The sequence below is a fragment of the Vanacampus margaritifer genome, chromosome 20, assembly GCF_051991255.1.
Source record: "Vanacampus margaritifer isolate UIUO_Vmar chromosome 20, RoL_Vmar_1.0, whole genome shotgun sequence".
Lineage (NCBI taxonomy): Eukaryota > Metazoa > Chordata > Actinopteri > Syngnathiformes > Syngnathidae > Vanacampus > Vanacampus margaritifer.
This window is the reverse complement of record NC_135451.1, coordinates 7,718,282-7,744,094: the sequence shown is the minus strand read 5'-3', so window position 1 is coordinate 7,744,094 and position 25,813 is coordinate 7,718,282. Positions and strand designations below refer to the sequence as shown.

The following is a 25,813-nucleotide window of genomic DNA, read 5'->3' as shown; positions in this document are numbered from 1 at the left end:
CATTAAGCTTCACTGATGCAATTTGTTGCAGTATTTCAGCATCTCACTTTTTTTTGTAACTTGGCTTTACTTGGATCTCATTTAAATGAGCTCCCTTCATTCAGCGTCCTCATTAAAACGTCTTTAAAAACTATCTACTGCAGTGTAGGATCATGCGCTTTTCATTGCTGCGAATTTCATCACACTGTCCCGAAAAAGTCAATATGCAATAGAGACTTTTTGATTTTGTTATGGTAGTTAAGGCTAATGATTTCAGAATACTATGATCAGAAATATTGTATAGAATATTAAATGTTAACTTTTTGGTGTTATTCTCCAAGGGAGCAACAACATCCATAAAAAAAATAAAATAAAAAATGCCGTATGGTTTAAGTAACTCCATTGCTGTTTCAAGCACAGGTAACTCCTTTGGGTTTGTCAGTTAGAGATCCTCGCAACATTGCCTGAGGCTTCTTGGAGCATATGTGTGTGCGTGTCGTCCCATCATCCATGGTTTATTTACAAAGCCACTCGGTCACGTGTTGATGAAAGGGCAACGGATGTCAGAGTTCATCACTGACGCTTCTTATGTTTGACACGCTGTCAAAAAGTTTGACATTTGTGTGACGTCAGGCGCTTTCACTATTATTTGCAGTGCCAGCACTCAGGAAGGACTTGAAGAAATTCCTCGACAGCACATTTTTTTCGGAGAGAGGTCCTATTAGATAAGCGAGTAGTCAGCCTGATCTCTAAGGGAGATGTAAAACCATAAATGACCTCTAAAGGCGATAGCTATCGAGGAGAGTGGATTATTTCGTGAGGAGCTTCATTAAGACAAGAGTAAGTAAAGTGTTAACTACCATTCAAAAATGTAAACACATTTAATACATTTCAAAAGATCATGTGATTAATCGACGCTCATTTAATTTGCTTGCACGCGACTTCAATTTTGTTCAGTAGAAGAAATTGAGGCAAAATACGATAAGATACGATGATGGACAGTCAATTGATATGCATCTTATCAGTACCATGCTGTAATGGGAAAAATTTGCCTTTGAGCTTCTGTCTGTCAAATTGCCCGTGTGAGTTCAAAGGTCACCTTTTTTTTCCCCACAGTTGAGCACTTTTGAGCTACGGTATTATGAACTAAAAAAGTGTGAATTTCCACTACATAAAGTCCTTGAAATTATTCTTAAGGATTATTATCACAAGTGAACCATCTCATCACTTTAAGTGTAATTAGTAAGAACATTAATCAACCTTTAATATAGTTTACCATTTTGACCGCTCCAGTACTCATATCTTTGTGATGAATATCCACCCAATCTTCTATGCTACAATAGTAATTGCTTTCAATGGAAGAACCTCATTAATCAGTTTTCCGCCCCCCTCCGAGCATGTGTGTGCAGTTTGTTAGATTATGAACAGTTCTTCAATAAAAAAAAAAGAAGACACATTTTGTATTTACCTGAACGCATAGCCTGCTTAGCTCAATGCTAACAAATAATGTGAAACGCCATACTTTTGTAACAAACTTAGCTAATGAATTTAGCTGACAAATTCAGCGGCAACGCTGAGGTAGTTCTAAACCTTTAGGTAACAAATGTTCACATTGAAACTGTGCAGCAACACTGACACTTGCCTACTCTGAAAAGAATAAGTTATATTACAGTAGCTTATCTGAATGCTAACAAGCCTACTGTAGCTAAAATGTCTGCTGGCTCAATGCTAACAAATAATTTGAAACGCCACGTTTGTAACAAATATAGCTAACACATTTAACTAACAAAATTAGTTACAAATTATTATTATTATTATTATTAATTACAAAAACCAAAATAACAGCTAGTGTTTTGTGGGCCGTAGGTCATAGCCTGTGTTTGGCTAATGTTAAGTCTACCCCTAACAGTCAAGGTGACCTGAGCGATTGCAAACGAGCCCGAGGCTAAATGATTGCTATCCAGCACAACTCTCAGGAAAACTTTCCCTCGATATCCACTCTCCAACTAGATTGCTCAAACACAGCACAAGACAGCATAAAAAATGAGCACACTTCCCCAGTGTTTTGCTGCAAATACCTGCAGCTCTATATGTGGTTAATGAGAGAAATACAGTGAGAAATGGCTTTCCGTGACCATTCTGATGTTCTTTTCAGAGGTGCCAACTCTGAGAAATGAACAACTGAATCCGTACTGATAATACAGGGTGGCGGGGTGCCTTTATGACGATATATTTTTTTATATTTAATCAGAAATCTAGAGCTAGCCTGCTGTTTTCACTCTGTAGTAGAATATGAGTGTACCTGAGAGACTGAGGCATAGAAATATGCTCTCAATTCAATCAGTTTCTTACTTTTCACGCACACCAACCAAGCAACTCAGCACGGCCCAAAGGCAAAGAATGATGGGAAAGGCTTTTTCTTATTATTCTCATGCTCATAATGTGACAGGCTGGACATGGCCACCTTTTTGTGATTTATTAGCCTGGGAGAGAAATATGATGGCCAAAGTATTATTCATGGTGAAATGTGTATTAAGATGGAGTCTACTGCCATCCCTAGTTGTAAATTGAATGCCTTTTCACTACTCAATATTCATTCAATCACAGATTCTCATTTAAAATATATTTTATCAATAGCGCAAGCGCATTCTTGTTTGTAGGCTTCTTTCGCAGACCATGAAGAACAACGTGTTTCATTTCTAGAGAAATCACATTGTGAATTTAACATTAAAACGAAACAAAACCCAAGGGTGTAAGTTATGGCGGCCATTTTGTGGTACATTTTAGATGATGCATGACACAGGCGAGTAGGAACAGAAGACTAGAATAATAGCTGGTGACACTAATAATAATAATAATAATAATAAGAATAATAATAATAAAGGACATATTACAAAGGCTACAAAAATAAGAAAAGGAAAAAAGAAACCTAGAATAATATGTCCATAGATGACCACAATGTATTCCACTACTCAGTGGATGAAAGCACAATTACAGGATAGTAAAGTGGGCACACTTTAAAGCAGAGATGGCAAATCCAGGTTCAGAAAGTAAAAACCATGCCACAGTTTGGCTTAAGCCTCTCGTGCTAGCTAGCTAGCTCCCTAGTAGGTAAACAAGCACCCGGGGAGCTAGCTAGGGAGCTAGCTAGCTAGCACCCGGGGCTAAAGCCAAACTGTAGCAGGGTTTTTACTTTGTGGACCTGGATTTGCCAATTCTGCTTTAAAGTAATCCGCATTTTGACCAATAAAGGGGAAAACAATCTACAAATCAAATTAGTACCTGTGGCATTTCAATATTACAACAAATTGGTAGCACTTTTTCATTTAGAGAATCCGCGCCTAAAAACACCAATAAATGTTGTTTACAAGACTATGGCTAAACCGACAACACAATCACATCCCATGAACATCATTCAATAAAGTATAATCATTAAAAATACATGCAATAGGGGCTTTTATGTCCATTATCAAAACTCTGCAGTGTTTGTGAGGTAAACCTGCGCAGCTTCCCACAACATCTGCTCGCCTATTTAACATGATTACATTGCTCAGCGCTGAATCCCGAGGATGCGCTATGATGCACGGCGGGATTTTGGGGACAGGTGCCAAAGTCCCATACTGGCACAGTGACTACTAGTAGGCTAATCCTTCACAGTAATGAAATGTGCAGTCAAGTCATATAGTATGTGGATACTTTGTTTAATCCTGTTTTGTTGCTTTGACTCAGTGGCATTTTCCCCCCATAATGCAACAGGGTATTGGGTACTCGCCAGTCAAAAATGTTTATTCCACATTGGCAGTTCCACACTTCCAAATCATCTTGTCATTTTCCTGTTTTCCCTTTTTCATTTCTTTCTATTAGATTTCTTTCTCCACCTGTTCTCGTCATCCCTGCTCCTTGCGCCAACCAATCAGCTGCCTCCAGCCTCTCACGTCTTGTCCAGGTGAGTCTCGTTGTCTCATCAATTTGTATTTAGGTCCTTGCTTTCTTTCGGTCTGTCAGTTTGTTGTTGCTGTCAAATGTTAAATAGCTTTCATCGTGATTCCCCGTAGTCTTCAGTGTTGTGTGTTTTATTCCTCCCGTGTTTGTTCTTTGTGTTTTACTGGGAGTAATCGCAACTAGAATTTACTCCCAAAACATGACACACCACTTGAGTGTGGGGTGTGCACAGAATATCAAGTACACTAGTGTCAACATAGTCACATTTAATTAACATATGAATTACTCAGCCCCTATTAATTTTAATATGCAAGGTACTTGTCACACACCTCTTTACATATCCAGATGTATATCAAATTTTTTTTTCCCTCACCACTCTTAGCACAAAAAAACTGTCCTCATGAAAATAATAAAAATAAATACATTAAAAAAACTAAAAACAATAATAATATATAATAAAATAAAATAAAATAAAAATTATAAAACAAACATTTATAATATCACTAGCGTCAGGCAGAATCATCATGTTTGCTCAAACGGCACTTTAGATTGGTCAAGAATTTGCAAAAAACTAAAAATAAATAACACCTACATGTGTGGACTGAGCAATAGTATAAATTTGTTGAAAAAACTTCACATTTACCTAACTGCGACATAGGAAGTTATCAATATGCAGTAAGTACAGTCATTTCTTCATGATGCGGCTTTGGCAAAGTTTAAAATATACTTGCAAAGTCCAGTGACAGTGATGCCTCTTGTGTCTTCCATTTATCTGACAGAAATCAATGTAACCAAAAAACAGATTTCAGCTGAGACAGCACATTAAGTCGGAATGTTGTCAGGACGTATGCGCATGTGAAACATATTGATGTCCCGTGGCGGCTGGCCAAAAGAATAACATCGGCTCCAAAATGAAAATACATATGTGGGCGCTCATCAATATTTGCAATGACAGGCACTTTTTATATTGGATTGAATCTTGAGGAAAAATGACTGTGTTTTCAATCTTGAGACTCATTTAATTTAGTCTTGTTTGTATTCTGGGAAGATTGCAAATACTGAGGGGAGGAGCTTCAGTTTTAAGTTTGCGATTAATGTTCTATTCATTTGATTATTTTAGTCATCACAGCTCCTTCCACCAATCAGCTTTCATTATACCCTTGCCTTCTACCGACTTGTCTCATCTTGGCAAGCACCAAATCCTCATTTTGAATCCATACAGTCCAGTTGGGTTCACCATTTTGTGTGATGGGTGTTATTTTTCTTGCTATTTAATTTTTTTGCTATTTTGTTAAGCTGAAACACGCCTGCTGAATTCTTATGTGATATTAAAATAAGATTAGAATGTAAGACAAACAGACAAAATTTGACTATAAATGAGATAACAGGAGGGCTAGCCACCAAGGTAACATCAACAAACGTGAATGCTGTAGAATCGAGGGTAGCTAGCAAAAGAAATGTTAATTTGAAACCTACCTTCACCGTTTTAAAAAAAAGATACTATACTTTCTGAAAATCAAATATACAATAAATTCTCACCAGGAACTACAATTTTAACAGATTTAATCGCTAGTCAATCTGGTTGTGTTATCACTTAAGCTAATGCTAAATATATCTTGGATGACAGTCGTTCAGCAGCTGTAAATAAGCAAGCACTCACCATTATCTAACCTTTGCCCGTTTTCAGCAACTATCAGAAGCAGGGCGTGCTATTTACCTTGTGCCAGTCCCGCATTGGAACAATGGAAATATGCCGCCGGATAAACTCAATTTGCATTGCAACATTAAGCTTGTAGGACTACATTTCCCATGATTTCCAGAAGCAGGAAGTAGCTCGAGTTCCCGTAGGACAAAAACACGCTTGCTAGCGATTTAACAGTTAAATGCCTTTTTAATTGATTTATCGTATGAATCGCTATGTCAACTGGGTGATTGACATGCACATAGCTCAAATAATTAGATTCCTGACGGGACCAAACAATAACAAAACAAAATGGGGGGGCTTGCGTAAAAGTGAGACAAAACAATGGGACTGGCAAAATCCGCCGGGAGTCGGGACATAAGACTAAAAAATGAGACTGTGGCGGGTAGAATTGGACCATCCCGTTTGAAACAGGATGTCTGGTCATCCTAGATATAATTTGACATGTACAGCTTGACGTATATTAGTTTGCTTTTAAATGATACAATTCACGTTGTTCAGCGGAATTTTCAGTTACGCCTCAAAGTTTCTTTGGGAGTAAATTCATGCACAAGGCGGAAATAATCAAGCTGTCTGAGTTGGTACAATGGGAGTGCGTGGCACGCAGCCGATTCAAACTTGCCTCAGGGTTAATAAGTACAGTACTCCATATGTTGTGCACCGCTAGGAAAAGTCAAAAGATCAATACCAATCAAATGAAACTTTTTTGGATTCAATGAAAACTCATTTTTGGTTAACTTTATGCTGCTCAAGTACTTGTGGTTGATGAAAAGTTCAGCTCTTACACAAAATAATAATCAGGTGTGTGGGTAGGCGTAGGCATGCTTGCTGTCATGCATTTGCTTACAAAGGGTACTTACCGCACCCTTGGGTTGATTGAAGTGCTTCTTGAGCCAGCTCTATCCAAAAATCGCACTATTTTAGGAGAAATGCGGTCATTGCCACCATCCAAATCAGTAGCTATCATATACCCTAAATAGTGCCACATACTAAAGTCACATTATGCTTGGGATTTGCTCACATTTTGGCCAGAGGCATATAGATACCTAATTCAAAAATTACTGGGCACTTATTAGAGGCTAGGCCGCCATTTTGTCCATTTTAATAAAATGGAATGTTCTTTGACTTCTTTCCTTTTTTGTTGAACCCTCCAAACGCCATCCTCTGCTCACAACCAAACCGTCTCAAAATGGCCTCTCCAAACATTTCAGTTTGTGCTGTCCTTCCGTTGAGTTCATTCCTGATTCTGTGCATCCTCGTCACACGCAAAGACAATCTTCAACTCTGCCGGCTCCAACTCTGTATGCTGTCTTCTAGTCAGTCTCCAACCCATCAAACATGGCTGCTCTCATTAGCTTTCCATTCGCTTCAGCCGGCGCTCTTCTGTCACAGATCATCCGTGACACTGTCCTCCATCTGCTCCATCCTGCCTGCCGCTCTCTTCTCCACCTCCAGCGCCTTCTCCCATGTACTCTTAACATTCCAATGGCCTCAGTTTCATTCACACGGGTATTTTATCTTTCAGCCATAGACCTTCATTAAAACTGTCTTCCACCTGCTCTCTACTCTCGCTGCAGCTCACGACGACAACTGCAAACATCATCGTCTGCGGAGACTGCTGTCCAACCTCATATGTCACCATTTAGCAAATGAGAAGGGGCTCGGGGCGGATCCTTGTAATAAATACATATATTAATTTGTAAATATATGTGCATTATATAAAGATAAAAACAATAATAATAATCATTGCTACTACTACTACAAAAATATAACTAGACAAAGTGCAATTTCTTTAGAAATTGCGTGTAAATGCTGAAAGCTGATTGCTGATTTGAATGCATGCGGAATGCTTATGAAGTAAATTGAAAGATAAATTATGTGAAAATTACAAATTATTAATTGTAGTGTAATGATAAATGAATAAAAAGAAAACTTAAACTGCAATCTGTCGAGCCATCGCCTCCCAGTCAAAAACGTCAGAGTCCCTCCCATTAGAAATGAATGGGGAAAAGTTGATATTTAACATGAAATCGAAAACTTTAAGTAATCTGGAATCAGACGATATATTTCGAGGAAGATATGAATTTTTGAAGCAAGTTGAAATTTGAAGGGATGTATCGTGGGAGTTTTGGCACGGTAAAGTGTGGAGAATAAAAAGTACCTGAAATAATAATAAAGGTTAGAAACAACATAACTGGGAATGCTGTCAGCATTCCACAATAATAATAATAATAATAATAATAATAATAATAAACAGAATTAAGGAATCAAGAGTTTTAATGGTAAATAAAAGTTCTACTCCTTTCACCTAATATTTTATTAGAAATACACCCAAATAATACACAAAATAATAAAAATGATAACTTGCAGCCATAGCAATCACTAGAAACAAAACAGGGCAATAGAAATATAATGCACATTAGGCATGCATACGCATATACAATACATAGCAATGGCATATACCGGTACTGTAACTAGTGTGATTATCACTTGTGGAAAAGGTGTAAAAATTTGTAACATGTTTTTTTTTTTAAGAGCCATTGATGGTGTAGTTGTTCACTTTGCCTGACCCCCGTGCAGGCAAAATAAGTTCACTTCCCACTAGAAAATGGTTGGATGTATAGATGGATGTTTTCCAATTAAACTATTAAGATACAGGTTTCCGTGCTCTATTCCAGAGTCTTGAAGTTAAAGGAAAAATGTATCACACTACCAGCCATGATGTTTGTTAACCACAAATGTTGCTCACTTTTTAGAGCCATCATCTGTTTCTATGACATGGAACAGGGTAATATTAAATATGACCTGGTGTCCGTTATTCCAGGCATACAGCACTCTCTCTCTGGCATTGTAGTCAAGCATGGACATATGGAAGTACTGGTTGAGAAATGGAATGTCTATGTACTCGTACGTTGAAGTCTTTGTGGAGTAAGCGTAGTAGACTTTTGCTCCAGATAGGTGAGAGTTAGTGATATAGAGCGTCCCGCAGATCATGAATGACTCCCCCGCATTCCTTTTGGAGTATTCTGTGTTCCAAGTGTTTAAGACCTGCAAAGTGTCCGGATCGATCTGGGAGATGACAACGTTTCCAGCGTTTTGATTGGTGGCATACGCCACCCACATTCCCAGTTCATCCGCCATGACGTCGATGTCCGAGTACCCTCCCCACGTGTACGGGTACATGTTGTGGAAGCCGGCGAATTCCAAAGCTCGCTGGGCTAGCACGGTGCCTGTCTCAAAGCTGTACTTGACGATAATGTTGCTCTGGTATTTGTTGTAATAAAGTGAGCCGTTGTAGACGATGTGATTGGTTCCCTCCCATTTGAAGGGAAGGCTGTAAGTGCGAGCCACCACCCCTGCCGTGAAGTCCTCCATTGTCTTGAACTCTCGGACGATCTTACTGTTGGTATAACCGTCCATGTACCAAACCTACGGGTTGGGTAGATGGATGGTAGGGTTGGGCGGATGGAAAGGTAGGATTGATGGATTGTTGAGGGATGGATGATTGAGTTTGGACAGATGAGTGGGCAGACAGTGGGTAGGTTTGATGGATGGGTGAAGGGTTATTTTGATAAATAGGTTGGGCAGGTGCACTTTAACTTTTCAGTGAAATCACTGTATAAAAATCAGCACAATACAGTAGATTACAACAATACAGTATTAAAGGGACATAAAGGGATTTGATCAAACTATTCTGTGAATATGTTAAATGTGTATTGCAATTGATTTTATTTCTTTATTTTTTTGTTTGTTCAATTTGCAAGACGGGTTTGGGGATGCATTGTAGATGCTAACAGCCAATCATAGCCGACGCTATTTTGCATATTGCGATTAACTCATTCACTGCCATTGATGGCTATAAATGTCAAAAATTCATTTTAACTATTTCTATAGTTTAAATTTTTTTTTCCACTTTTGTTAACAAGAGTATGAAAACCTAGAAATTTTTTTATTGTACATTTACAGCAGATATAACATTTGTGATTAATCGTGAGTTAGCTATTGAAGTCAAGCGATTAATTAATCTAAACATTTTTAATTGCCTGGCGCGATTTAAAAAAACAAAAGAAAAAAATATAAAAAATTAGGGGCATCAGGCGACTAAAATTGTTATTATTATTTTTATATATGTTGAGTTAAGCGCATATTCTACAGAAAATATTTTGTCAAAATTTGGGAAATTGTTCATTGAGATATTGAATATTGTCTTCAAATTTTTCGAAGGGGGTGTACTCGTATGCTGAGCACTGTATAACAAAAAACAAAATAAATCAAATAAACACATGAAATTGTGTGACTAATAATTAAAAAAGAGACCCTTTAACTCACTCTGTTGTGTCTTGTAGATACAAGTGAATCAGTCATCCATGCCCCAAAGCGGGTTCCAGAGGTCTTTATTGTAACAGGCCCATTGATTTTCATTAACTTCCCGCATGCTGTTAATAAAGAAAAACAGCAGTCAAATGAAAGTGCTGGATCGGATTAGGTCAGATTTTTCAAATCGGTGTTTCAGAACGCTTCTGCTGTTGGAGAGGGCCTGTCCTCGTTACATATCAAGATTGCACCATTATGGAGGATGCTATGACATTTCCTAAGAATATCAATTAGATATACAACATATTGACTGAATTAAAATAGGAAGACCTGGCAAAAGAAATATGCAACAAATATGCGGACTTACGAAAGATCTGAAGGTCACAACTAATGATGAATTACAGTTACAAGCTGTGTGAATGTGTACTAAAATTATACAGAGGTGGCAAATCCAGGTCCAGAAAGTAAAATCTCTGCCACAGTTTGGCTTTATCCCCTGATGCTAGCTAGCTAGCTCCTATGGTGCTCCTTTACCTGGCTAGCTTTCTAGCAAATCCCCTCTGATGCTAGCTAGCATGGTGCTCCTTTACCTGCTAGCTAGCTCCTTAGCAAATCCCCCCTGATGCTAGCTAGTTAGCTAGCTAGCATCAGGGGGCTAAAGCCAAACTGTGGCAGAGTTTTTACTTTCTGGACGTGGATTTGCCAACTCTGAAACTTTAATAGTGTTTCACTCACTTAATTTGCCCATACAGCTGCGGAGCCTGTTATCCAGTCGCAGGAGCCGCTGATAGAGCTCATCATAGTCGTAGACTCCAATTTCCTCCTGAATGCTTGTTAACACTGCTGATAGATTCCTGATCTCCTCTTTGAATTGAGAGATGAGTGTAGCATCCATTTTGTACTGCTCCAACACTGGAATCAATGGCTTCAGACCGTCCATCTTGTCTTGAAGCTCCTAAATGGCGGACGGTAAAAAATATGTAATAATAATATACAGTTTATATAGAGAAATTAGAAATTGAATATGTTAGACCTGGAAGTTTCTGGCCATGACAGATTTCCTGTCATCCTCAAACTGTCTGAATTTGGTCCTCAGGCCTTTCATCTGGTTCTCCATCTTCATCACATACTGAAAATCCCTCTGGGTTCTCAGGTTGAGCACCTCAATGGACTGAGACATGTTCTGCACCTACAACCCAACAAGTCGCAACAACATGGTCATGCCAATATGGCTGATTAAAACAAACACCAGGAAGAGTTTTAAACCGTCGCTTACCTTCTCTAGAAGATGGCGGAGCTGCTTGCTCTTAGCATCTCTGGAGCACAGATTTTGTTCTGGGGCCACAACAGTGCAGATGCAGCGCCCGTCGGCATCCTGGGCCGAGCTGTACACCTGCCAGCCCTCTCTTGGCCCGATAGTCTAAAAGCACAAAACCAACAATAGTGTTTAAACTAGATCGGGATTCGGGACCTGAAAAGTCGAATGTTTGTAATATTATTTAGCAATCATACCCCTTATTAGTAAAGCTGTCCTCAAAGGACATTGCTAGCCTTATTATCCGCTTAAATTATGTTGTTGAAAATAAAGGCCAAAAGGGGAATGGGAGAATCAGTCTATATTTGAGACGCATCAGCTGATGACAAGTGAAAATTAACTAACATGATGCAATTTATGATTATTTCTCTTTATTATTCTGTCAATTTGCTAATTATTGAGAGGAGAGGCGACTGCGCCATGACCTACACATTGGTAGTCGCCATTTTATAACTCCTTTCCTTCTCTTACCATCTCAATGGTATATGTAGAGTAACACCGCCACCTAGTGTTGTCATCAGGGAACACAACAGATGGTTTGTTAGCGGGTTAAAGAAAAAAAACGTATTTTTGCGGTTTGTACTACGGCGTATTAGGGCCATTGAATTGAATGTATGAATGTGTAAATAATAATTCTGGAAACATAAATGTACTAGTTAACTCATTCACTGCCATTGATGGCTATAGACGTCAAAAATTCATTTGAACTATTTCTATTAGTTTCACATTTGTTTCCACTTTTGTTAACAAGAGTATGAAAACCTATTAAAAAAAACTGATTGTACATTTAGAACAGATATAAAATTTGTGATTAATCTTGAGCTAACTAGTTGTCATGTGATTAATTACAATTAAAAAAATTAATTGCCTGATGCCCCTAATTAAAAAAAGAAAAGATTATAAAAAATTAGGGACATCAGACAATTACATTTTTTAATTGTAATTAATCGCATGACTTCAATAGTTAACTCACGATTAATCAAAAATTTTATATCTGCTCTAAATGTATTTTTTTTTGTGTGTTTTCATACTCCTGTTAACAAAATTGGAAAAAAATGTGAAACTAATAGAAATAGTTGAAATTAATTTTTGACGTCGATAACATTTTAACAAATTAACTTAAATGCTTGCAGACCTTCGTAAAGCAAGGCGTCTTTGTCGCTGGCCGTACCCAACGCTTCAAAGTGCGAATGCTTAATATGATATGGTTAATCTCTGCTAAAGCAATTGCTATCTTCTTATTTGAACTTCCGACCAAAAAGTATTGGCCAAAAATCCAAGTTGTATGCTACGTGTATTTGTTGTAGTTTCAAAAAAAATAAAAAATCTCCCAAATCTGCCACTTTAGTTGGAAATTTGCCACTTTATAAACGTACAAATTGAGATATTTGTGTCACAGAACAAAAAAGGCAAAAGATTTATCAATATCCTGTCTTGTTTTTTTGTGTTTTAATGTGGCTTGACAAAAACAACCATTTATTGCTATCTACCACAACATTCTTGTTTGAGTTCACGCTACTGGTTGCTGAAAGTGCAATTGTCCATGCCGTGGTTGCGCAAACAAATGCAAATTTGTCTTGCCACACTGTTTCTTCTTCTTTTGTGAACAGTTTAACCTTGGTAGAGGTGTGCGCTCTACTGAGCGCTATTCTGGTTTCTTTATAATCAAGCCATGTACAGCCAAGGTCAGTTTCTTTTAGTCGCTACAACTATTGCTCCCCCAACCCCTCCCCATGAGGTGACTTCAATAAACAGAACGTTTCACTCACAATAAATATACATGACTCAAAACATAAGACATAGTCACTGTAGTACTTTTTTTTAAAAAAAAAATTATGAATCTTTCCTGTTCTTTCTGTAGTGATGGAAGACAAAAGCCACTATATATGAAAATCCACTCCAGGACTCCGCTGAGACTAATTTGTGGTTTCAGCAATCTAGTGTCTCTAGACAGTGCTTCCCGTAACTCACATGACCTTTTTAGTACACGACTTAACCTTCATACAGATGCGCAGAAGTCTCACTTTAGTACCTAAGCCTCATTTCAAATTCAGCTCAACTTTAAGATTTCACGGGAATGATGAGTGTAGATTATATCTCCATCTGTTGTTGTTTGGGACCCTGGAATGCAAGCAAACTGAATTAAAACTCTTCCCATTCAACAGATGAATGCGAATACGGCCCTTTTGGCACACTTTCACTTTGTTCTCATTAGTGCTCACATGAGCCACAGTGCAATTTATGCTGCAGGCAAACTTTCCTTTCTGCCCGTTTTGCATGCTGTCTATATCCTGCACGGTTCTTCTTCTGCCTTTGTACCCGATCTCGAATTGTAAAAACAAGAGAAGAGCTTCCACTTTTAGCCGGTCTCCGAGGTAGTCTGTCTTTGTTTGCTCACAGTCAACATGCAGCACAAAGGAAGACGGTCCAATGTGCTGACTGTATGCAAAACGCCTTGCGCTATCTTCCAGCCAAGCGGCATTGAGCTTGCTGTAACCTTTTCGAGGACAACGTGTGGAGAATGCTGCAATCAACTTGTAATTTACCACACTTTTTGTCCGCGCCAATGCTTTTGTGTAACTCCCCATTGTCTCTACAAGTCTCTGTCGTCAGTCTGCTGCAACAAGTCTCCAAAGGCTCTTTCGCTTCCTTATAATGTTGCTGTGCAAGTACCGAAAGGAAAGACATTTCTTCAGTACGAGCTTTCCTATAGAATAGGATGGGGTCAAGCTGTTGCCATCATACGGCCTTTATTCACTGTCATACTTTTAACTCTTTCACTGCCACTGACGTTAAAAGACGTCAAGTAAAAACCTACGGAGGGCCGCCAATGACGTTAAAAGACGTCAAGTAAAAACCTACGGAGGGCCGCCAATGACGTTAAAAGACGTCATCCAATTTTTATTTATTTTTCCTTTGAAACGGGTGCAGGCAAGCCTTCCGCAGCTGTGGTGAAAGTTTCAAGCAGGTCTATTGAGCCTAATGACTATTTTTGGCCCCTAGAGGGCAGCGATGACTCTCATTTGACAAGATTGGTTGGGCGTCAGTAGAAGACGTGAGGCGGGGCTAGAGTGTTGAGGGGATAATGGCTGGAGAAGCCATAATGGCGGCCGCTTGCAAGCAGCTCACGGTCGAGCCGTTTTTTTCAAAGACATCGACCAACGATAAAGAGCACATTGATGACGACGATGATCATCATCGATGATGATGATGGTGACTCCGAGGTTGACGGCGAAGTTGGAAGCGCTGACGCGGCGGCTATGACGACGTTATAAAGGTTCACGGGCGAGCGATGCTGACACCGGAAAACACGGAGCACAACGCTCAGGCGGACGTTCAATCGGACGACGAAGAGTGCCCCGAGTCCAATGCATATTCATCGGAGGAGTGTGTACTACTTGCTATTTATTCCCCGGAAAAAAAGGCCGTCAAGAAAGTGTAACGTCTGCACGCGAAACGGACAAAGCAAAAGTGAAACTAATCTGTTGTGCGAATCCTGGTCCCTCTCCTTGCACGCAGTTATAAAAAGAAAAACTGTATTTGAAACATCCACATAATTGTAAGTAGTACCACAGTTGCACACATTTGTAAATAGTTTGCAAAATTGTTTTGTCAAATTGTTACACTGTTGAATGGAAATAAACATATTTTGCAAACTAAAAACACTTTTTCATTGTTGGTGAAAGCGTTTTACAGAAGTAAAGCACTATTTAGGTGTTTGTGGCATCATTTATGGACAAAAAGAAGTGTACAATTCACTAGAGTGCATGAAATAACATCGTTTCACAAAAAGCTCTTTTTCTCCGCTTTTTGTTTCAAAACAGAGAATTTCGGTGAAAGTAACCATTTTCTATTGTTGATTACTGAAGAACGGAATAAGGCAGGATTTTTTTTGTGTGTTTCCATAGTCCAAACACAACATTTTCTGTGGACCTTGACAGATCAGTCAAAATGCTTAAATCGGCTGGCACTGGCGACAACCCGTTTCTGAAAACGTCTGGCAGTGAAAGAGTTAAAAATGGAATTTATTACACTTATTATAATCCCTCAATTCAATTTACACTCTGCTGTAGATTTTTTTTTTTGTTGCACATCACACACACCTGCAGAGAGAGATGTCAGCGTGAAAGGTGCGCACAAAACAGATCTGCCTCTCTTGAGCTGCGGGGTTTCTATGGGAATTTTATTTATTTAAAAGGGACAACATTAATGAACATCGGAGCAACCCAATCTAACCCCTACAGAAAGTGTCAAAAGACACATAACTGGAAAAATTGCAAAAATAGTAAGAAAAAGCCAAAAACAATTAAAAAAGTATACATATATGCTACATACAGAGAAGGCTTTGATGCAGCCTCTGACCTGAAGAGGTCGCTTAAAGCAATGGGCGTTATTCCCAAAAAACGGCCAGTAGGTGGCAGCAAAGTATAAGAGATCAACCAGGGCCATGTTGCAACAAGCTCTTTCCCCCAGTGTTTTCAACAGATTTTTATAATGACGAAACTTAGCTCTAATTCTAATTGATGCAAAACGGAAACAGATATAAATATACTTTTTTTCCTGATGAAAGAAGAGACTCTCATTTTTCTTTTGGTAGGTTCCATGTTTTTATAGCAAAAGAACACAATATTCTGTGGGCCTTGCAAAATCAGTCAAAATCCAGTAAAACAACCGGGAGAGAAGGGGGTTGCTTCAGTGAAAATGGCTGGGAGTGAATGAGTTGAGGAAAAATGCTATATTGGCTAAATAGGTCTTTCTTTAAAATTATCGGACAGTTTTTTGGGGGGAATTTTATGTACTAGTGGTATCGGTATTTTGGTATCAGTGACTACTCGAGTTAAGTCCTCGTACTGGTATCAATAAAAAAAAACAGTGGTATCAAACTATTATTATTGTTAACAAATACTAACAAAATAACTCAACTATATTTGGAAAAAATAAATCGTTAACAAAATAAAATAAAAAGCGAAAATGCTTTGAAAAGAAGAAAAGTAACAAACTACATTCTACGTTAAATACTAAAACTACAATTATAGCAGTGATGAACATATGAAGCACTTGTTATATTTTTGACTCCTCTAGATGGCACTGTTGGTTTAAAGAGGCAGTGGAAACGTAATCAATTTTCATTGCACTGGCCTTTATATTTAAACAAAGAGCACCATCTACAGTAGTTAGTTGCTTCATGAAGCTTCAATTTCTCATCACTGAATTATAGTGAAAGTTTTGTTTTTGTCACTTTTGAGGTTCATTTTAAATGTACTGTTTATTTTGGTGTTGCTGTATGTCCGTACAGAGAGCAGTCATTTGATAATTACACTTTTTTACACAATATTTAGTGAGTGACTTTTTTTTCATGACAAATGCTACACATATTTAAAAAAACAAATACTAAAACTAAGAAAAACTAAAACTAACAGAATTTAAAAACAAATCCCAAACTACTATATACTGTATCTGCATTACCATAATCATTTTTAAAGGAACTCCATTTACACACCTATACAGCTTCCAGCTGTAAGGCAAATGTGCTAACAACTCAAAAGACATGTTTGGGACAATGCCATTGACACAAACCTGCAAAGTGAAAGCCAGAGACCGCAGCAGATGCTATTTATCTCCCCGTCCATCTGCCTGTCCAAACAAGCCACCGCGGTGTAATGTGCTCTACTGTTATGGATGATCATACAGCCCAAAGGAGTGAACACTTCAGCTGTAATGGCAGAGGAAGATGAACTTGAATGTGCAGCTAGTTCTCTAATCGGACCGAGGCAGACATCGGAGACAGCCAAGACGAATGGTAACACCCTAAAGACAGCGGCCGTAGCAACACTAGCGACCATCAAACAGGTCGCGCTAATACACCGACAAAGAGAAGGCTTCACATTGTGGAGAACAAAAGACAAGATCCTTCCTCTCACATTGACGTGGATGAAACACGTTCAGGGAGATTAGTTTCCTAGAGGTGCGCTGGCACACTTGTCGTCTTCGACTTAAGTCAAGAAGAGAGAGAATGTAGAAGTAGCCTGAAGGAGGTCAGCCAGAGATTCTCCTAATTGTACATAAAAAGCAGTTTAATATAATCCATTCCCAACTCTTGCGTGGAAATCAGTATTCATACGAGCAACTGACACGATGCTGAAGTAGGTTGAGCAAATAGCTCCTAAAGTTTTGGATGTGACTACTACCAGTACACGTTCAGATTTCAGATCAGATTCGAAAGCTGAAGTGGCTTCCCTACTTGATGTGGGTGCCGGCACTGTCATTATCCTCCGTCGCAGTGTTTACGACTGAATAGCAGATCCATTCACTGAGAGGGCTCTCTGAAACGACCCTTTTGGAAAAGTATACTTTCTTAAAAGTTCATTTTAGTATCCTCTTTCAAAAGTGCATCGACTTTAACAAGAAAGACAACAATAACATTGGCAACTAGCCAAAGTGCAATTTCTGCAGAAATTGCGTGGCAATGCTGAAAAGCCGAATGCTAAGATTAGAATGCATGTGCTTATGAAGTCAATTGAAAGATGAATTATGTGAAAATTACACATTTTTTACTTGTAGTTAAATTACTAATTAATAAAAAGAACACTTGAACTGCAATCTTTCTACGATGGGATATAATCATTTCAGAGAAATTATCATCCATTTGCTGATGTGATAGACAGTTAGTATCGAACCATCAAATGTACCAAAATGTGGTCCAAGTGGGGTTTGAACCCAGATTCTCCGCGGTGGGAGGCAATTGCTCTAAGCACTGACCTAACTTGATTTGTTGAAATACATGGCTAATGGCGTATTTATTTTGAAAAGTGTCCTTTGATGCTGAAAGCTAGCGTGCATTTAATTGTTTCAGTGATGTTATAAACCATTTCCTGATCTGATAGTCAGTTGGTATCTAACCATCGAATGTACTAAAATGTGCTCCAGGCGGGGTTTGAACCCAGGTTCTCCGACATGGATATATTTGCAATGTGCAGTCGGAGGTGGGATTCAAACCTGCAACCGCCTGGTTAGTGGACAATGCACTTTACCAACTGGCGATGATTAGTTGTATGTATGGAAGTGGGCGTGGAAAGTGGGACTTTGAAAATATTCAATGCCAGTCACCTTGAAAATGAATGGGGAAAAAAGTTGATATTTATAGTACTGTAAGTCATGTGCAATCAGACGATATATACCCCGGAAGGCGTGAATTTTTGAAACAAGTTGAAATTTAAACAGTGTAAATCGGAAGTATTATGTGGAAGTTGTTTCTCGGCAAAAAAAAGTGAGGAGAATGAAAATCACAATAAAAAAATTCTATTGAGTGAGAAGGAGACTAAAATTGGCACACTAATTCCAAAATTGCAATATTTTCTTGGTAGCACCTCAAGTTTGTCTTGAAAATTTCACTGATTAGCTGTAGAAAGACTGTAGTAAGAAGTGATTACGCATTGTCTGTCACAATTGAGACGTTGAGAGATGTGTGCAGCTCCCAATAGGTCAGTACCGTCAATATCTGCAAACAGAAAGCTAGCATAGTAGCAATTCCATCGTAGTGCTTTATTTACATACATACACTTTTATTTCTTTATTTATTTATTATTATTATTTTAATCCTATAGCTCAAAAACTTCAGTTTTGGATTATGCACCTGGAAATTAGTTTTAAAAAAAAGAAGAAGAAGAAAAAAGACTTCACTCAATGAAAAAATTAACTCAATGTGTAATGATTCTTGCCATTACATTACCATTTTTTTTTTGTTATTTTACCAATTCATTTTGAACTGTGAATGCTGTTGTTGTTTGTCTCTATGGTAATTTTCAGGATACTTTCTGGTTCATGCAGAATGACAATGCAAAAAGTTAGTACAGCAAGAGCAGCAGCTCCATTGTAATTCCTCGATCTACATTTCTATTCAGATTCTTATCTGCACAGTAATACGTTCTGCCGTACCGTCACAAAGTCAAATTTGTAGTCGCGGTGTATTCATTGCAAATATCTAGCACAAAACCTTTCACCTTTGCTGTGTTTGCTGCTATAATAAGGAAAACTGATGACAGCCTCACAGTCTAAAAATAGTTCAACATTATCCGCCCATTACTCCATTTGCTTCCACTTATCTGTGGGCCGCAGTCTAAGCACAGACGGGCAGATTTTCCTTCCCCCTTGGTTCCAAACCCAGGCGTTCCGCGTTCTGTAATCTCCTTAACCTTGGACATGCATAAAACAATTTCAATAACTGTAAAGTTTTTGCTACACCGTACGAGTTTTACAGCCATAGGCACGTCAATGGTGCTTGCATTTGACAAAGCATCCAATAAACAAGGCCTGTGTTGTTATAACTAAATCAACAATTTCTCACAAATTCAGTTCTGGGTTGGAATTTTATGCGCGTTTCCACACGCTCTCCTTTGACACACTTTGAGATGATTTCTCTCAATATGTAAAACGACTCGATCACAGCTCGTCTTTGGGTATCTTTCATTCTTATCCTTGCCTCACTGTAATATGCACAACCATCATTTTTCTGCCACAGTGGCTGATTTTCCCTACGATTGTGAATATTTTGTCTGAGACAGCCAAAATTATACACCGTATCACTCTACTGACTTTAGTCTTAAGCATCACTGGGGACCGAAACTTAACTTTTAGGATCACAAGGACAAGTTTTCAATTGAGAATCAAAATGACTAGATGTTACATTTTCATTTATGACTCTTCTAACTACACCTAAAAGGTTGACAATCTGTGTATCACAAAGCGGGGCACAGAGAAACCATGTGAGGAAAAGATTAGCATCCCTGCATGCGGTCAACAACAAAAAATAACAGAAAATAATTGTGAAGCACTGCCCTATATATGGCAGGAAGCACAAGTGAGTACACTCCAAAAACAGTTGGGTCAAAAATAACACAAACTGGGTCAAGAATGGACACAACTTTTTAAGTTATTTAACCCAAAAGTTGGGTAACAAAAAAAACAAAAAAACTACCCGACTCTGAGTTATTTAACCCCAAAAAGTTAAATAACAAAAATATTTATTTACTGTAACACAAAAAATTGGGTCTAATTAAATCAATAACCCACAAAGCAAACCAGTTTTGTGGGTTGTTTTGTGGGTGTATCCATTTAACCCAACCATTTGGGTAATTAATAACCCAATTCAACTGAGCCAAAAATTAACTGACCCAACCTTTTGAAAATTAACTGACCCAACCTTTTGCGTTATATAAGCCAAAAAGTTGGGTCAAATTAAATTAATAACCCACAAAGCAACCCATTTGAATAATCGAATAACCAATTGAATTGGGTCAAAAAAGAACTGCACGACTCTGAGTTATTTAACCCCAAAAAGTTAAAAAACAAAAAATATTTATTTACTGTCACCCAAAAATTGGGTCAAATTAAATAAATAACCCACAACACAACTCAGTTTTGTGGGTTAATTCATTTAACCCAACCCTTTGGTTAATTATTAACCCAGTTCAACTGGGTCAAAAATTGACTGACCCAACTTTTTGAGTTATATAAGCCAAAAAGTTGGGTCAAATTAAAAAGCAATACATTTTTGGGTTGTTTTGTGGGTTATTCATTTTACCCAACTTTTTGGGTTAGTCAATTTACCCCAAAAGTTGGATCAGTTCCTTTTTGACCGAATTTGGGTTATTTTTTACCTATCTGTTTTTAGAGTGTATTAGGGATAAAATGGCAAACTGTCTAGTTCCAGTTTCCTTGTTCTTGGATCAACATGTCCTCCAGGTGCAGTCTCTAATAGGTAATCATACGCAACAAAAACTCCACTTTTCATTCTGATCATGATGCTCTATTAGCAGCCACGGTGTAATTACCTGGCTGGCTCGAAGCAGACGGAACGTTGCGCAATGCAAATATTTTGATTAGCTCACAAAAGCTCTGTGAGGACCCACACAACAGAGACACAAGAAGGAAACACACAGGTGCCTCTTTAACCTGGCTGGCCTTGGCTTATATTCAATTTGAATATGTGGTGGGTTAAGTTCTAACACGCTAATTTACACGCCAAAAGTGGAGGCAGCCAAATTGCTCCATTCAATACACGGAGGAACAAAGCTGTGTGTTTGAAAGGTCTGGCAGCCTATGAGTGACAGCTTAATACTTTGCGGCTTAGAGTAATTCCATAAAAGGTTTGCATTTTCAAATCATCTTTTAACACCGAAGCGTTGACTGTAAGGCACCCCAAGTAATTAGCATGCAATTTGGTGCACCAGTAATGTGACATAGTCCCCAAATGGCAATTGTATATTGATTGATTTTAACACAAATAATGAATTTAAACTTTTATTCTACAATCAACCAATTCAAACTGGATCAATACACTTCAACTGAGGTTTAAAGTCTTTGAGCAGGGGCATGAATGATCGTTGCTCTTTTTTCCCAGTCAGTCAATGTTTTTAGCTTTTCAGCACTATGACATGGACAGCTCCTCACTTGCCACTGGGGCAAACACAAGACATTTAGAGGCATGCATGCATATGGCCATAATCGTTCAACTTTTGTTGGGTCTGGAGGATGTCATTTAAGATAAATATAGCTTAAATTCAGTCAATGTCGAAGCATTTAATTTATTAATTTATTTAATAATTTAAAACATCAACCTCCATTTAAATTCACTGTTGATTATAAATACGTAAGAATTTAGACTAAGTATTTGGGTGATGCACAAAAACAAAATCACCGCTGTGTTTTGTAGAAATCATGAACCAAAACAGAAAAGAGTAAGGAAGTGGAAAAGTGAAACTCACCATAGACGGGTACAATCCAAAGATGGTCAGGGACAGGAAGGAGTACAATACACTCAACAGGAGCCGCATGCTGACTGACTGCTGCCTGCTGCCACTTTGCTCCGAGCCGTATTCCTACCTGACTACGAGCAGCCCCACAGCAGCTTGTGTTTTTTCTTTTTTTTCTTTCTTTTTTTTCAAGGCTCTCGGAGTGCGCAGAGAGCTGCTCGCGGATAAACGTCCGTTCGCTCACTGGCATCACACCCACCTCTCCTTGGTAGGCAGTGAGAGGCAAGGAAAGGACGATGAGGGTGAGAGAGAAAAAGAGAGCGAGAGAGAGTTGTTAGGGCTATTTTATTGATTGATAGACAATATTTATGATTATTATGAATTAGAAATCGAATAATGTATCCTGAAAGTGCTTCCTGGTGGAGATTGCATGTGTCCCCATACTTTTGCTCCCGAATTTGGAAGGGGAAAAAAAACACATGTAGGTTAATCAAGGACTCCAAATTGTCTTGCAATTAGCTTGGGTCTAGACCCCTTATCTAACTGATAACAGATTACTGTTATCAGCCTTATTAGTCTGCTGGCGTTGTAATCAATTAAACCAGTCATAAATCAATGTCATACATTATTAATAGAAACAGTTTTTACTCCATAAAACAGTACAAAGAGTGGTGACGTGTAGATTAGATTCTATTAGATTTGATATAATAGTTAAGACTAAGGTCTCTATTTTAGCAGTTTAAAGCTGCGTGGAGGCGGGTTAGACCAAGTTATGGTATTTTTGCAGACACGTGCTAGCTGGTGCAACGCGATGCTTTTTTAAAAAATATATATATATTTTTTTTAAGTATGTTTTTGTGAAAAAAGCAACTTCTCAATCTTGTATTCAACATCTCCCGTGGCTTAAGTTTAGAACTACTGGAAAACTTTCCTTTTTATCAACAATGCTAGGTTGATTTTTTTCTTGTAGGTCATGTTAAGACATCATAAGTTGACTGTGTCATTTTCTCAGACTATTCCTTTTCTTATCTACAGTATTCAGACCCGTTTTTATCTCTGCAGTGTAGATTGTGTGCAGGATTTATAGATTCATACTTGGTTTTTACTTAAGTGGCTGATAAGATAATAAATAACAAAGTCTAATATCTGTGAAATATATAAGGCCCAGTTTTCCCCAGACAGAGCATATTGAAGAACATTCATAAACAGCTTCACTGGGAACATCTAATATAATGCCTTTAGTCGCACTAGTTTTATACCGTTTTGGGAAATCATAGCTATCATGCCTGCCAACAGCAACTATAATAGTATTACTGATTGATTGAATACATACAACAAAAGCTACACAACAAAACAACATCAACAGACGCTGTTCAAAAGCAGTAAAAGGAAATAAACACTAGTCTTACCCCTTTCTAGTCTTATTACACCACTAAATCTAAAAAACACAGACAAATACAGTTTTTGAGAACCTTAACTTCTAAACAGACGTGAATTTGATGCAAAACTATGGAATGCATTCCATTCCGTGTTTTGCTTTTTCAACAATGTGGGCTTCCACTTGAGCATTCTCTCTAGTTGCCCCTCGCGAGGACCTCCACACCAAAGCGGTAGACAAGATAAAACGAGAATGACAAGTCAAGTTCATTTACTGCTCAGAGCAGATCTGTCGCTTGGAATTAGCTGGATGCACTTCGCTAGCATTGGGTGAGAAAATAAAAGGTACTGACGTAGTAAAGTTTTTGTGCCACCGTAAGCCATTTACTTTTAATTGTGTAAGGTTCAGAAATGAATAAGAAATATCAGGTTTAACAGTGAAGTAAATTCAAACATTTAATTTGTTAAAATACTTACAAATTCACACATTTTTATATTCTTCTTCGGCAGCAGAGTTGATTTGTTGAATCTGCTGTTCTCAATCACTTGTATTTGCCTAGCTAAATTCTGCTAGCTCCTGATTGGTTCATTTTAGTCAGGTGATAGAGTAAATCAGGAAGTGTTGTTGTAGCTGCCATGTAAATCGTAAAAATCACTAGAAGAAAAAAATAAATCCTTCTCCATCCTGCCTTCTCAGTTCATAAAAAGTGTTCCATAAACCACAAATGAACTTTCACGTAAAGTAAAAATATATTGAAATGAATTAGACTTGAAAAATTACATTTGCTTCTATCCACTATCATTTGAAATGGGTATTTTAGCAACGATGCTAATATAGCATAACTTGCATGGGGATTAGTCTACCAAGACCATAACGTCTCTAATTTCACCTTTTATGTGCACCAACTGTTATTCTATGCTTGGAAATGAACTTATTACGCATATTTTGTTCACTTAAAAGATAAATACAAAGGTGACATTTTAGTTTAATTTTCATGTGTCAAGAATGAAAGGAATTTTTTGTAAGACGGAACTTTATTGGTTTCAAGAGATGGAATTGCACCAGCCCAAAGTCTTTAGTTGACGTAACATATCCTCGATATAAAGCATTTGACATGTACAGTAGGGTGGACTTGTATTCCAAAGTCAATGTACACAAACCACTGAGACATGCAGTTCACTGTTGTTTAGAATCCAGTTTTAATATTTAATTGAACTATAAAAAGCAACATTAAAACATTTTCTCTTTAGTTACAAAAATGGGTCACCTTAAGGGCGTCTCATTGCATTCACAGAAGGGTTTGAACAGTGGATGTCTAGCAGTTGCGGAACTCGCTCTTTCAAAAGTAATCCCCACCCAAAATAGATCAACTTAATTGTTTAACCAAGGTATATACAGGGTATAACATCCTTGCATCATAAAAGGTTATCAAGAAAGTCTGAGGTATACAACCAAAATTATTAGCCTGTCAGAAAACAAAACAGAAAAACAAAAAACAAATAAGAATTAAATTAATTAAATGAATGCCATGATTGCTACTCGCACAGGATCACAACATTAGTGGGAGATGTCGCCGTCTTGTTGTTTCACCAACGGTCACCGGGGGCAAATAACCTCAAGCTTTGGAGTGTCAATATATACAAAGGGAAAAGTCTAAATTTGGCAAAGGAGAATTGTTTGGATGCTCACTTTATTTGGTAAACAGAACAATAGCAGAATTCAAATGTTGATTCCTTTGCTGAAATAAAGGCGCCGGAAGCAGAATGTAACACATGCAAGTTTTGAAAGCGGATTCAGAAATAACAGTAATGTACAAAATAATTACAGTTTTTTTATTATTATTATCAAAATATACCTTCTTTCTTTTCTTAGCACCTCTTTATTCCTTTTGAGTGTGTTATTGAACAAGCACCATTGATTTTCGTACAGCAGCTGGAGAATCCAGAGAGGAGGTCCGTGTCCGCCCGCGTCGCCCCCGATTCGCCCCTCCTCTGCCACGCTTTCAAATGTCCTTCACCTTTTGCTCCATGATGGGGTTAAGTCATGTGGTTCGAGCCCTACAAGGGCAACAACGTATTCTCCTGGGTTACGAATACATACATGGAAAGGACATATTTGCTACACCATCTCTTATTCAAAACTTGCATGTGGCATAGAAAAGCCCGGGGGGTGGTAGGGGAGTAGTTGGGGGGGGGGGGGGGGCTAAGGAGGCTTCAACTTGACTTTCTCTGCTGACCCCATCAAGTCCTTTTTTTTGTTTGTTTTCTTTTTCTTGTCATTTTGATTTAGCCAAGGAAGCAGACGGGCCCAACTTCAAACCCGAACTTCTGATTTGGGTCCCCAAAGTCAGTCAACATGACATCGATGATTGGAACCTGATCGATTTTGGGAGTATTAAGCTCCATCACAGTCTTTCCGTAGCCCTTCCTCGT

The 25,813-nt window shown here is 38.2% G+C and overlaps 2 protein-coding genes and 1 long non-coding RNA gene across 5 annotated transcripts in view; 1 reads left to right on the top strand and 2 right to left on the bottom strand.

The window, feature by feature from the left end:
* The window catches only part of LOC144040316 (uncharacterized), a 30,176-nt gene extending 4,637 nt beyond the window's left edge, over window positions 1–25,539 (top strand). Inside the window, exons 2-3 of the long non-coding RNA XR_013289690.1 lie at window positions 3,844–3,925; window positions 25,311–25,539. This is a non-coding gene — a long non-coding RNA (uncharacterized LOC144040316). The remainder of the gene's footprint in view (window positions 1–3,843; window positions 3,926–25,310) is intronic.
* Window positions 7,962–22,232, bottom strand: olfm3a (olfactomedin 3a). 2 transcript variants are annotated; one of them, XM_077554472.1, is made up of 6 exons: window positions 22,016–22,232; window positions 11,214–11,357; window positions 10,971–11,126; window positions 10,673–10,892; window positions 9,953–10,059; window positions 7,962–9,052 (listed from the first exon to the last, which is right to left on the bottom strand). In XM_077554472.1, the coding sequence occupies exons 1-6, from the start codon at window positions 22,082–22,084 to the stop codon at window positions 8,369–8,371; spliced, it is 1,380 nt and encodes a 459-aa protein (XP_077410598.1). In that variant the 5' UTR covers window positions 22,085–22,232; the 3' UTR covers window positions 7,962–8,368. The 2 variants fall into 2 exon arrangements, with proteins under 2 accessions (XP_077410598.1, XP_077410599.1); XM_077554473.1 differs by lacking the exon at window positions 22,016–22,232 and adding an exon at window positions 11,450–11,669.
* The window catches only part of col11a1a (collagen, type XI, alpha 1a), a 63,228-nt gene continuing 61,971 nt past the window's right edge, over window positions 24,557–25,813 (bottom strand). For both annotated transcript variants that reach the window (XM_077554429.1, XM_077554430.1), the window contains one exon: window positions 24,557–25,813. In XM_077554429.1, the coding sequence (XP_077410555.1) occupies window positions 25,667–25,813 (147 nt within the window). In that variant the 3' untranslated portion in view covers window positions 24,557–25,666.